General features: G+C 38.0%; 1 protein-coding gene across 1 annotated transcript in view; it reads right to left on the minus strand.

Moving 5' to 3' along the window:
* Positions 1-14290, minus strand: part of LOC128698190 (growth hormone-regulated TBC protein 1-A-like) — a 56759-nt gene that overhangs the window by 3380 nt on the left and 39089 nt on the right. Inside the window, exon 6 of the mRNA XM_053790307.2 lies at positions 10074-10259. Coding sequence (XP_053646282.1) covers positions 10074-10259 — 186 coding nt within the window. The remainder of the gene's footprint in view (positions 1-10073; positions 10260-14290) is intronic.

Here is a 14290-nt window from a genome sequence, read left to right on the forward strand (position 1 = left end):
ATTTTATTTCATTCCATCCTCTGTACATGCCCAAACCATCTCAATAACCCCTCCTCAGCCCTCTGGATAATAGTTTTGGTAATCTTACACCTCCTCCTAATCTCCAGACTACAGATTCTCTGCATTATATTCACACCACCCATTGACCTCAGACATGACATCTCCACTGCCTCCAGCCTTCTCCTTGTTGCAACATTCACAACCCATGCCTCACACCTGTACAAGAGCATTGGTATAACTATACTCTCATACATTCCCCTCTTTGCTTTCAAGGATAAAGTTCTTTGTCTCCACAAGCACCTCAGTGCACCACTCACCTTTTTCCCCTCGGCAATTCTATGATTTTCCTCATCTTTCTTAGACCCATCCACTGACATGTCCACTCCCAAATATCTGAATACATTTACCTCCTCTGTACTCTCTCCCTCCAGTCTAATATCCAATCTTCTGTTACCTAATTTTTTTGTTATCTCATGAATACTATATACAAAGGTAAGGCTGAAGGATGAAATAAAAATCAAAATAGTCTTTAGAAACAATGATTATGAAGTGCTAAAAAAATATTATTACAATTAGTCCATGGGCCACAGCAGATATTGATACTACTTAACCCTTTCAGTGTAAGTCCCATAGTATGACACTATGAGCTCAGCTCACTCAGATAACCTGTGAACTTGTCCAATATGCACCCAACTGGCCAGTCTAATATGCATTTAGGAATGCACTGATATTTATACAATTATTATAAAAATGCAGTAGTATGTATTAAGTAAATTTTCTATTTTTTTTTTGTGTGTGTGTGAATAAAAATTGAAAATGAAAAGCAAGTGTAATATAAGAGGGGCCTGGAGAGATGACTAAGGAGCAGAGGAAATGTTTATTTAGTGCCAGGAATGTCTACATTGTTTATTCTGGACCCTATTTTCAAATTGGCAATTGCTGAATTTTCTGTGAAATTCGCCAAATTACCAATGTCTGATCACTTTATTGGGTAGTTGAAATAAGTAAATGGGCAGTTTCTTGTACTCATTTGATAGAATAAAAGAAATGCTAGCAAAATAGCTATGAGTTTGGTCACTTGGAGCAATGGAATTGGCCAAAAATAGAGCATAAAGTGGGCAAAATTGCTGATGCATAAATATCACTGAGACCACTAACTTTGCAAGAGCATAATTCCGTAAGCTTTCCATCAAATTTTGTACTTTTAGTTTAATTACCTTTGGAAAAAGATTCTCTAGCATTTCATAAGATAATTTTATTTCTGAAAATTCTTCAACCCTGGGAGCAAGTTTGCAAGCAGGGGTTGCAACAATAAAAGGGTTAAAACACACACACACACACACACACGTCATGGTACGTAATGATGTATCACAGTGGGCACCTGTGACGAGCGGGGTCCCACAGGGGTCGGTCCTAGGACCAGTGCTATTTTTGGTATATGTGAACGACATGACGGAAGGGTTAGACTCAGAAGTGTCCCTGTTTGCAGATGATGTGAAGTTAATGAGGAGAATTAAATCTGATGAGGACCAGGCAGGACTTCAAAGAGACCTGGACAGACTGGACACCTGGTCCAGCAAATGGCTTCTCGAATTTAATCCTGCCAAATGCAAAGTCATGAAGATGGGGGAGGGGCACAGAAGACCACAGACAGAGTATAGGCTAGGTGGCCAAAGACTGCAAACCTCACTCAAGGAGAAAGATCTTGGGGTGAGTATAACACCGAGCATGTCTCCGGAAGCACACATCAATCAGATAACTGCTGCAGCATATGGGTGCCTGGCAAACCTGAGAACAGCATTCCGATACCTTAGTAAGGAATCATTCAAGACACTGTACACCGTGTATGTCAGGCCCATACTGGAGTATGCAGCACCTGTTTGGAACCCGCACTTGATAAAGCACGTCAAGAAACTAGAGAAAGTACAAAGGTTTGCGACAAGGTTAGTTCCAGAGCTAAGGGGAATGTCCTATGAGGAAAGATTAAGGGAAATCGGCCTGACCACACTGGAGGACAGGAGGGTCAGGGGAGACATGATAACGACATATAAAATACTGCGTGGAATAGACAAGGTGGACAAAGACAGGATGTTCCAGGGAGGGGACACAGAAACAAGAGGCCACAATTGGAAGTTGAAGACACAAATGAGTCAGAGAGATAGTAGGAAGTATTTCTTCAGTCATAGAGTTGTAAGGCAGTGGAATAGCCTAGAAAATGACGTAGTGGAGGCAGGAACCATACACAGTTTTAAGACGAGGTTTGATAAAGCTCATGGAGCGGGGAGAGAGAGGGCCTAGTAGCAACCGGTGAAGAGGCGGGGCCAGGAGCTAGGACTCGACCCCTGCAACCACAAATAGGTGAGTACAAATAGGTGAGTACACACACACACACACACACACACACACACACACAAACAAAAAAAAAAAAAAAAAAAAAACTAAGACCCAGAAAATTACAGAAAATATAGTTCTGTTACTGTAGCAAAAAATTAGATATCTCAGATATCTCTAAGTTAATTATTATCATCATCATACGTAAGCACTAAACCATAAAGGTCATACAGCCTCTGTAAGTTCAGAGAAAGATTTGTAGAATACAGTGGGCCCTCAGTTAACAATATTAATCCATTCCGGAGAGCTTGTCCTTAACCGATTTTATCGTTATCCGAATTAATTTTCCCCATAAGAAATAATGGAAATCCAATTAATCCGTTCCAGACACCCAAAAGTATTAAAAAAAATAATTTTTTTTACATGAAATATACATTTCCCTACACAGAAAACAATAAGACATGCAGAATAAATACATAAATAAATACTAAAATGACACCTTTATTGAAGAGTACTGATAAGTGATGAGACTGTTTTTCTTGAACACTCTGGGATTTTCAGTGATACACGAGTAAAGGCTTCACTTTGCAATCCCCACTAGCATTACAACAAAACATGAGAGTTAGCCTGTCTTTCATAGGCTTGTGTCCTGGGAGTGCCTTTTCCTCCTGAGTAATGTACGTCCTGTTTGGCATTTTCTTCCAGAACAGGCCTGTTTCGTCACAACTGAACACTTGTTGGGGTTAGAATTTTTCAGCTTCACCATGCCTTATCACACTGTGTATGCCACTATGATTCTTAAATCTCTCAAACCAACCTTTGCTGGCCTTAAATTCACCAATATGAGCACTAGTTCCAGGCATTTTTTCCTGTTCACCTGGGTGTTAGTCGACTGGTGTGGGTCGCATCCTGGGGGACAAGATTAACCCTTTGACTGTTTTGGTCGTACATATACGTCTTACGAGCCAGTGTTTCAGACGTATATATACTCAATAATTCTAGCGGCTTCAAATCAAGCGGAAGAAAGCTGGTAGGCCCACATGTGAGAGAATGGGTCTGTGTGGTCAGTGTGCACCACATAAAAAAAATCTTGCAGTACACAGTGCGTAATGAGAAAAAAAAACTGATCGTTTTTTTGGATTAAAACGCCGACTTTGAGGTGTATTTTCGTATAGTATTTATCGATGTATTTGCATTTTCATGGTCTTAGGTGATAAAATTGAAAACATATTACAGAAATAGAGATGATTTTTATTACTTTGTCGATGAAAACGACCTTGAAACTGAGCTCAAAGTAGCGGAAATGTTCGATTTTTACCAATGTTCAGGAGTAAACAAATCACACCACACGTCCAATACACGTCAACTGGGGAGTCTAATATTCTTTCACTAGTGCACTGATATTATTTATACCATTTTTACAATAATGCAGTAGTCTGCATAACAGTAAATTTTGTATTTTTTTGTATGAATAAAAAATCAAAATAAAAAGCAATAATAATATAAGAGGGGCCTAGAGATGTGACTAATGAACAGAAGATATGTTATTTTAGTGCCAAGAATGTCTACCTTGTTTATTCTGGACCCTATTTTGAAATTGGTATCTTTTTTAGTTTGCGTGAAATTGGCCAAATTGCCAATTTCTGACCACAATATTGGGTAGTTCAAATTGGTAAATGGGAGGTTTCTTGTGCTCAGCGAATAGACAAAATGGAGTTCTAAAGAAATAGCTACGAGTTTGGTCAACTGGAACAACGGAATTGGCTGAAAATAGGGCTCAAAGTCGGCGAAATCCCTGATACGCATATGTCGCCGAGACCGCTAACTTCGCGGGAGCGTAATTCCATGAGTTTTCGACCAAATCTCGAACTTTTGGTGTCATTACCATCGGGAAAAGATTCTCTATCATTTCATAAGAACAAATAATTCTTTTTTTTTTTTTTTCAAAAATTTAGCGACATAGAATGACAGTTTCAGAAAGGGGCCTGAAACAGTCAAAGGGTTAAGAACCCCCAATGGAAATAAGTTAGAAAGTCCTCGATGATGCACTGACTTTCTTGGGTTATCCTGGGTGGCTAATCCTCTGGGGTTAATTGTTTCTCGGATAATTGCTTCTCGTTAAGCCACACCAACAACAGTCTCTCCACAACTTCGGGTAGTATTTGCGATCTCTGTTTTGTAAGCATATTTGCACCATTTGTAATAACAGCTTCCGTGATTGCATTTTCCTTGGCCAAGATAGTAGCGATGGCTGAATGGGGTTTGATATACTATAACCAGCCAACTCGGAGAAACATTCCACTTTCGTATTTTGCAATGATCTCTTTCTTCAATTCAATAGTATTTCTTACCCTCTTTACCACAGGACTGGCACTGGACTCTTTCTTTAGGTCCATGGTGGCTTATTTTGCAGTTACAAGCACTAAAAAAATGGAATAATAAAAAATGTATCACATGTACGTATGGAATCGTCCACACTGGCTTTGTAAACAATGCCACACTGGAATGGCCGGGCGGCTCAGGCCGCGCGGACACGTTCTGGACGAATATCCTTAACTGAGCTTTTAATCGTTAGCCGAGCCAATATTTTGACGTAAAAACGTATCGGTATCAGATTTTATTGCTATTCGATGACATAGTTAACTGAGGGTTCACTGTACTAAACACACAGCAACAGTGCTTAGTACAGTACAGTAGAGCCTCTGTATCCACTGATTCGGTATCAATGGTTTCAGTTATCCATGGTTTACTTCTTTCTTTCAACACATTGGCCGTATCCCACCGAGGCGGGGTGGTCCAAAAGGAAAAACGAAAGTTTCTCCTTTTACATTTAGTAATATATACAGGAGAAGGGGTTACTAGCCCCTTGCCCCCGGTGTTTTAGTTGCTTCTTACAACACGCATGGCGTACGGAGGAAGAATTCTGTTCCACTTCCCCATGGAGATAAGAGGAAATAAACAAGAACAAGAACTAGAAAGAAAATAGAAGAAAACCCAGAGGGGTATGTATATATACGCTTGTACATGTATGTGTAGTGTGACCTAAGTGTAAGTAGAAGCAGCAAGACGTACCTGAAATCTTGCATGTTCACGAGAAAGAAAAAAGGACACCAGCAATCCTACCATCATGTAAAACAATTACAGGCTTTTGTTTTACACTCACTTGGCAGGATGGTAGTACTTCCCTGGGCAGTTGCTATCTACCAACCTACTACCTACCTACCTGGAGTTTACCTGGAGAGAGTTCCAGGGGTCAACGCCCCTGCGGCCCGGTCTGTGACCAGGCCTCCTGGTGGATCAGAGCCTGATCAACCAGGCTGTTGCTGCTGGCTGCACGCAAACCAACGTATGAGCCACAGCCCGGCTGGTCAGGAACCGACTTTAGGTGCATTTCCAGTGCCAGCTTGAAGACTGCCAGGGGTCTGTTGGTAATCCCCCTTATGTATGCTGGGAGGCAGTTGAACAGTCTCGGGCCCCTGACACTTATTGTATGGTCTCTTAACGTGCTAGTGACACCCCTGCTTTTCATTGGGGGGATGTTGCATCGTTTGCCAAGTCTTTTGCTTTCGTAGTGAGTGATTTTCGTGTGCAAGTTCGGTACTAGTCCCTCTAGGATTTTCCAGGTGTATATAATCATGTATCTCTCCCGCCTGCGTTCCAGGGAATACAGGTTTAGGAACCTCAAGCGCTCCCAGTAATTGAGGTGTTTTATCTCCGTTATGCGCGCCGTGAAGGTTCTCTGTACATTTTCTAGGTCAGCAAATTTCACCTGCCTTGAAAGGTGCTGTTAGTGTGCAGCAATATTCCAGCCTAGATAGAACAAGTGACCTGAAGAGTGTCATCATGGGCTTGGCCTCCCTAGTTCTGAAGGTTCTCATTATCCATCCTGTCATTTTTCTAGCAGATGCGATTGATACAATGTTATGGTCCTTGAAGGTGAGATCCTCCGACATGATCACTCCCAGGTCTTTGACGTTGGTGTTTCGTTCTATTTTGTGGCCAGAATTTGTTTTGTACTCCAATGAATATTTAATTTCCTCGTATTTACCATATCTGTGGCCCAAAAATAATCCTTAACCCCTATGAGTGTTGAGACCCCTGCTCGCAAACTTGTTCATAGTGTCAAAGAATTTAAAAAAAATAAAATTATTTTTCTTATTAAATGATAAAGTCTGTTTCCAAAGATAACGAAACCAAATGTTTGAAATTTGATAGAAAACTCATGGAATTACGCTCTCGCGAAGTTAGCCGCCTCTGCAATATTTACACATCAGCAATTTCACCCACTTTGTGCTCTGCTTTCGGCCAATTCCTTTGTTCCACTCGACCAAACTTATAGCTATTCATTCTATCGATTGAGTACAAGAAACTGCCTATTTACCTATTTCAATTACACAAAAAAGTGATCATAAATTACTAATTTGGCCAATTTCACACAAAATTCACCAAAAGCCAGTTTCAAAATAGGGATTACAGTAAACAATACAGACACTCCTGGCACTAAAATAACATTTTCTCTGTTCATCAGACATGTCTCCAGGCCCCTCTTATATTACATTTGCTTTTCATTTTGAATTTTTATTCACACAAAAAAATAGAAGATTTACTGTTATTCAGACTAATGCATAATTGTAATAATTGTATAAATAATATCAGCGCATTCATGAATGCATATCAGACCCACCAGTGATGTGTTTTTACTCCTGTGGGTGAGGGGTTTGGACTTCCAGCAAGCGTGCGTGAGCGTGTTACCTGGAGTTTACCTGGAGAGAGTTCCGGGGGTCAACGCCCCCGCGGCCCGGTCTGTGACGTTATATAGGAGTGAATGGAGACGAATGGTATTTGGGACCTGACGAGCTGTTGGAGTGTGAGCAGGGTAATATTTAGTGAAGGGATTCAGGGAAACTGGTTATTTTCATATAAAGGAGGGCCCCGCTTTACGGCGTTTCACTTTACGGCGTTCCGCTAATATGGTCATTTCAAATTATGACCAAAACTCGCTATACGGCTCCCCCCACCTGACTTTCTAATACGGTCACCGAGCCCCACCCTGTTTGTTTACATTCTTCGTGAGCTCAGTAAGCACTAAGTCTCTCCATTTTGTCTGGAAACTCCAAAATTTCAAATGTTTTTAAAAGTTATTTCATATTTTATATATACTCTGATAATTATACATGTACTTATGTATACCTGTACTTAAATAAACTTACATACTGTGCTGGCATGCAGGTACACATTAAAATCAGTAAGAGTGTCTTATGTCTCCAGACGTCATATTAGTAATGATAATAATAATCATCGAGTCTCATTTAAATGTCGTATATTACGTTAAATACACATTTTCATTAATCCATCCATGATATTTTTTCAAAATTATATAATAAACACGATACATAACATAAAAAGATGATAAATACACCCCACAATAGAATAAATAAACATAAATATGAGATGTGGTAGCAGACGACTTGCACAAGTGACGCCATATTAGAAATAATAATAATAATCACCGAGTCTCATTAAATGTTGTATATTACGTTAATATACACATTTTCATTAATCCATCCATGATATTTTTTTCAAAATTATATAATAAACACGATACATAACATAAAAAGATGATAAATACACCCTACAATAGAATAAATAAACATAAATATGAGATGTGGTAGCCAGATAACTTGTACAAGTGATGCCAAGAATAACATTTTCTCTAATCTAACATAAGAGAAAATGTGTTACTGGGGATAACTGTAGAAAATTATTCCTTTCGTACGTATGTAAGTTTATTCAGGTATACACAAATACAGTTACATAGATTATCATACATAACAACATATGTGTAGAGAACCTAGGATAACCCAAAAAAGTCAGAGTGACTTATTTCCATTGCCTTCACTCAGAGCATCATTTCTTCTCAAAATGATGTTACATGAGAATGGGAGTGTTCTTTATTTATTCTACCGTATCAATGTAGAGACAACCTGTACACAATGTAACTTGTACACAAACCAGACGTGTACACTTCGTTTACAAAACTTACCTTCGCCTAGTTTGTTTACATAACTCTGCGCCTGTCCTCTCTCATGCACTCATTCTTTCTCTCTCTCATTTATTCGTTTTATCTCATTTACTTACTCCTGACCCTACATTAAGACTACAAATATTTTAAGGTAAGTAATGAGTGAACTGTATATACATTTTATCGCTCTGGGATGCTTAAATGTAATAGAATATTATGTGTAGGTGGGTTGGCCTGGTATGGTAGCCCGGCTGACTACCATACATACCACACTTGATTTTTTACAATAAATACTACTCATCTCACCCTATATTTTAAGGTAAGTAATGAGTGAACTGTATATACATTTTATCGCTCTGGGATGCTTAAATATCATAGAATTGTATGTGTGGGTGGGGTGGCCTGATATGGTAGCCTGGCTGACTACCATACATACCACACTTGATTTCTTACAATAAATACTACTTGTCTCACCCTAGATTAAGACTATAAATATTTTAAGGTAAGTAATGAGTGCACTATGTGTGTATTGTACTTTTTTATTGTTTTTTGATGCCTGGTTCTATTGCTAACTTAATATATGTTAGTGTAAACTTGTTATCTAGTGTTTGTATGCATTTGTAAGTGGAAAAAAAGGGTGTTCCACTTTACGGCAGTTTCCGCTTTACGGCGGTAGCCTGGAACCTAACCAGCCGTATAAGTGGGGCCTTCCTGTAGTCGGACTTGAGTCCTGGAAATGGGAAGTACAATGCCTGCACTTTAAAGGAGGGGTTTGGGATATTGGCAGTTTGGAGGGATATGTTGTGTATCTTTATATGTATATGCTTCTAAACTATTGTATTCTGAGCACCTCTGCAAAAACAGTGATTATGTGTGAGTGTGGTGAAAGTGTTGAATGATAATGAAAGTATTTTCTTTTTGGGGATTTTCTTTCTTTTTGGGTCACCCTGCCTTGGTGGAAGATGGCCGACTTGTTAAAAAAAAAAATAAAAAATAAAAAACGTCAAATATTTAACATTTCCACTACTTTGAGCTCAATTTCAGCTACTTTTAGTCAGTAAACCATTCAAAATCACCTCTTTTTCTGCAATATATCTTCCTTTCTATTAAATGAGACCAAGAAAATGAGAATACAACCATAAATACCATATGAAAATACACCACAAAGTCACTGTCTTAAACCAAAAACACAGTCGCAGCTTTTTTCTTATTATGCACTGCTTGCTGCAGGATTTCTTTATGCTGCACACACTGACCATGCACACCCATTCTGTCATATGTAGGCCTACCAGCTTTCTTCCACAAAATCTGAAGCCACTAGAATTTTGGCATTGTATTATGGGACCAACACAAATTTATGAGACCGACACCAAAGTGGTTAATTTTGCATAATAATTGCCCCAAAGCACAAAAGTAGAGAACTTGGCAGTTCTTCAAAGCCTAAGAGAAGCCGTGAAGTGCTTCCCATCAGTGAAAAAGTGATAATTCTGTACTTATTGTGCATAATTTATCAATTAAACTTTATAACAGGTGTGTATAGGGTTTATATATAGGGTTTGCTACTATCCGCAGTTTCGGTATTCACAGCAGGTCCTTGGAACATATCCCCTGTGGATACAAGGGTCCTACTGTATATGATATTTGTTGTACATGTGTTGCTGCTGATCTTCAGTCTGTTTGACATATTTACTGCATTACAAAAATTGAAAATACATTTTACCTGCATGAAGGTATGGCAGTCAACAGCATTCGTGTCATTCGTTATAGATTTGAAGCACTCAATAATATCACCAAAATCTTGGCTCATCAGGATCTTCTGCTGATTGGACAACACTAATGTTATTGCCACACGCATAAGCACCTTGTTGCCTTCGTAAAACAAGCAATCCCATATCCTCAGTACTGTCTACAAGAAAGAATAATTGAATATCATTAGAAATTTTGTTTCACTTTAATGCCTTAATAAATCTAAGTTTTATGTGCAGGGAATACTGTCTTGTTTATAGTCAATTTTATTTAAATAATGTAAGAAGACTTAAAAATACTGCTTATAAGAATTAAAGCCATGAAATAAACAATAATCACTATCAAGGGGAGCAAATAAAGTCATTATCAGTCAAAGAACAGAAAAGATAAATTCCTGACTCCCTAAGTCCAAACTTAAAGAACGCTGAGTGCTTTAAAGTAGTAAACAATCTCATGTGCTTGTGTTATAACTGTACAGTTTTATGATCTATGTTAAGACCTTTTGGTACATCTGCAGATACTGCAAAACAAATTATGAATCTTAGTGATAAGGAAGTCTAATTAACCAATATTGTACAGAGAAGTTATTCAAATGGTTTCATTTTTTGCTTCAGTCATAAAGGAAATCTAATATGAATGTCTCATTCTGGCAGAGATTAGATTGCACCTGGAGTACAAAAAATTAACTATTAAAGACTGCCTTAATTTTGGAGAGCATCAGGTTATATGTAGAAGGGATGCTTAAAAGGAAGAGACAGACAATAATAATGATGGTGAGAAGGGATGCACCTTTCCCCCCAAAAAATTTAATACAAAACTGATAAAAAAAACTAGGTCAGTAAATGAGTTATTGAAATTCTGAAGAATTTCTAAAGATAATATCAGATGAAACACTGAATATATATATATATTTCAAGAGTGAGAAAATATAAAATTTTAAAAAATTACAAGGAGAGTATATCGAAGTGATGTAAATGGGGTTACTGCACTAAAAATAAGGCCAGCACTTAAGAAAACCTTGATAGAGTGCATAAAAAAAAATAAAAAAAAAACTGTTGGAAGAATAAAAGTCACACTACCCTGGCTGGAACCATTCACAACTTACCCACAAATTGGAAATAAAAACTGGAGGATGTGTCAGTCCATCCTGAACTCATAATTTATCATCTTGAATTGACAGAAATGTCTGGTTTTCAATTCCAACTTGCATGTTTTTAGTGAAAGAATTATGGTAGTTGTTAAGTATACAGTGGTACCTTGAGTTTCAAACAGCTCCCAACTAGAACAATTATGTAATTATGTGTATTTTCCTAAGTGCTTTTGTGAGTGTGTTTTTGGGGTCTGAAGCAGATTAATCTAATTTGCATTATTCCTTATGGGAACAAATTCGTTTGGTATCGGCACTCGAACAGCCTTCTGAAACGAATTAAGTTCGTAATTCGAGGTACCACTGTACTACAAAAAAGCAATGATCATAAGACATAACACAAGGTAAATACCAACGTCCAAGCCATGATTGATGCAGACAAAAAGCTCTAATTAAGTCTAGATGTAGATGTTAAGAGAAATAAATGAGTGAATAGAATTTCTCAAAACAACTCTTTACTTTTTAAAGCTAAATTAAAACTTATACTGAACTCTAATAAAGAAGTTACATTTACTTATTAGCCAAAATTAATAAAGAACCTTATTAGATGCATTTAAAACTGTTGTCATTACCTACAATAGTTTCTTCTGATATGCTGATGAGAAAGACATCTGTTACATTTTGATATTCTTAATGACAAAATGTTCCATATGTGCAGTGGGCATCATCAGTTGAAAACAGAGGTAATTACAATAGATTACAGTAGAAACAGAGATATAATTTTGAGGTGCTCAGTCCCTCAGCCTTGAAAGAAAGTAATCAATCCCTGAAAAACAAAAAGGTACAATACTGTGACTGGAACAATACATAAATAGCTCACACATAGGAGAGGGTTTTGGTCCAACTTGGACCATTTACAGTTACATTATCAAGGCTGAGGGATTGAGTGCCTCAAAATATCTCCACTACTTCTACTGTCTCCAGTATTGTAATCACCTCTGTATTTGACTGATGAAGCCTGCACATGTGCAGGTTTCAGCAATAAAGATACTCAAGTGTAATACATGTGTCTTACTCCTCAAATTCTCGATATTTTATATCATTTATATGATTCTTCTGACATACTGTGCTGTTTGATAAGCATGGATTTTTCATATTTTAATTCAGAAGTGTACAGAAATTTAAAATACAGTGGAACCCCAGTTTTCGTCTTTAATACGTTCCAGAAGGTAGGCTGAAAACTGATTTATACAAAAACTGAAGTAATATTTCCCATAAGAAATAATATAAGTCCAATTAATCTATTCCAGACACCCAGAAACATTAACAAAAAATACATTTTATATAGAATAACTTTAGTTTTTCATACAGAAAACAATGAGAAATAAATATAAAGCACTAATGAAATGGATAAATGAACATTTAGATCACTTTTCCCTTTACTGAAGACTCTAGTTGGCATATGGAAGACGGCAAGGAGGGGAGGAGGAGGAGAGGTTATCTCTACCACCATCACTACCACCCTGTACTACAATCATAACCACTACCACCCTGTACCATCATCACAACCACTACCATCCTCTACTACCATCACTACCACCCTCTACCACCATCACTACCACCCTCTACGAGTAACAAAGGCAGATCGAGTCATGAACGTATGAGCAGTCACATCCCATGGGCAGGCAGACGCGTCTGGTATGGACAATTTCCAAGTGGATGTACAAAAACAGGGTGAATTTTGCCGAAAAAAGTGGTTGAAAACTGTATGATAACCGGAGTTCCACTGTATATGTATAAAATATCTTCAAGGTAGTAGGTTGGTAGACAGCAACCACCCAGGTGGGTACTACCGTCCTGCCAAGTGAGTGTGAAACGAAAGCCTGTAATTGTTTTACATGATGGTAGGATTGCTGGTGTCTTTTGTCTGTCTCATAAATATGCAAGATTACAGGTACGTCTTGCTACTTCTACTTACACTTAGGTCACACTACACATACATGTACATGTTTATTTATACACACTCATCTGAGTTTTCTTTGATTTTATCTTAATAGTGCTTGGTCTTATTACTTTTCCTTTTATATCCATGGGGAAGTGGAATAAGAATCTTTCCTCTGTAAGCCATGCGTGTTGCAAAAGTCAACTAAAATGCCGGGAACAATGGGCTAGTAACCCCTTTTCCTGTAATAATTACTAAAAAGAATAAGAAGAAAATTGTCAAAGTGGGAAGTCTGAATGTGCGTGGATGTTGTGCAAATGATAAGAAAGAGATGATTGTGGATGTTATGAATGAGAAGAAAGTGGATGTCCTGGCTTTAAGTGAAACAAAGCTGAAGGGGGTGGGAGAGTTTCAGTGGAGAGGAATAAATGGGATCAGGTCAGGGGTTTCAAATAGCGTTAGAGCTAAAGAAGGAGTAGCAATAATGTTGAAGGATAAGTTATGGCAGGGAAAGAGGGACTATAAATGTATTAATTCAAGGATTATGTGGAGTAAAATAAAGATTGGATGTGAAAAGTGGGTTATAGTAAGTATATATGTACCTGGAGAAGAGAGAAGTGTAGAGGAGAGAGAGAGATTTTGGGAAATGTTGAGTGAATGTGTGGGGAGTTTTGAACCAAGTGTGAGAATAATGGTGGTTGAGGATTTCAATGCTAAAGTGGGCAAAAATGTTGTGGAGGGAGTAGTAGGTAAATTTGGGTTGCCAGGGGTAAATGAAAATGGGGAGCCTTTAATTGAGCTATGTGTAGAAAGAGATCTGGTAATAAGTAATACATTGTTCTTTGATAATGTGAGTAGTCATGAAAGCGCTTGGAATTTCTTTATTCTTTCACAGTGGTTGTTTTGCATATTTTATGAAGAAGAGGATAAATAAATATACAAGGTATGATATAGCACGTAATGAAAGTAGTTTGTTAGATTATGTATTGGTGGACAAAAGGTTGATGGGTAGGCTCCAGGATGTACACATTTATAGAGGGGCAACTGATATATCGGATCATTACAGGTCCTCCATCACAAATCCGGCATCATTGGGACCTGTAGTGTGCCGGATTACTGAGTTTGCCGGATTACAGAGTGGTTAGGTTAGAATACACTTAAT

This window comes from Cherax quadricarinatus, chromosome 63 (genome assembly GCF_038502225.1).
Source record: "Cherax quadricarinatus isolate ZL_2023a chromosome 63, ASM3850222v1, whole genome shotgun sequence".
NCBI lineage: Eukaryota > Metazoa > Arthropoda > Malacostraca > Decapoda > Parastacidae > Cherax > Cherax quadricarinatus.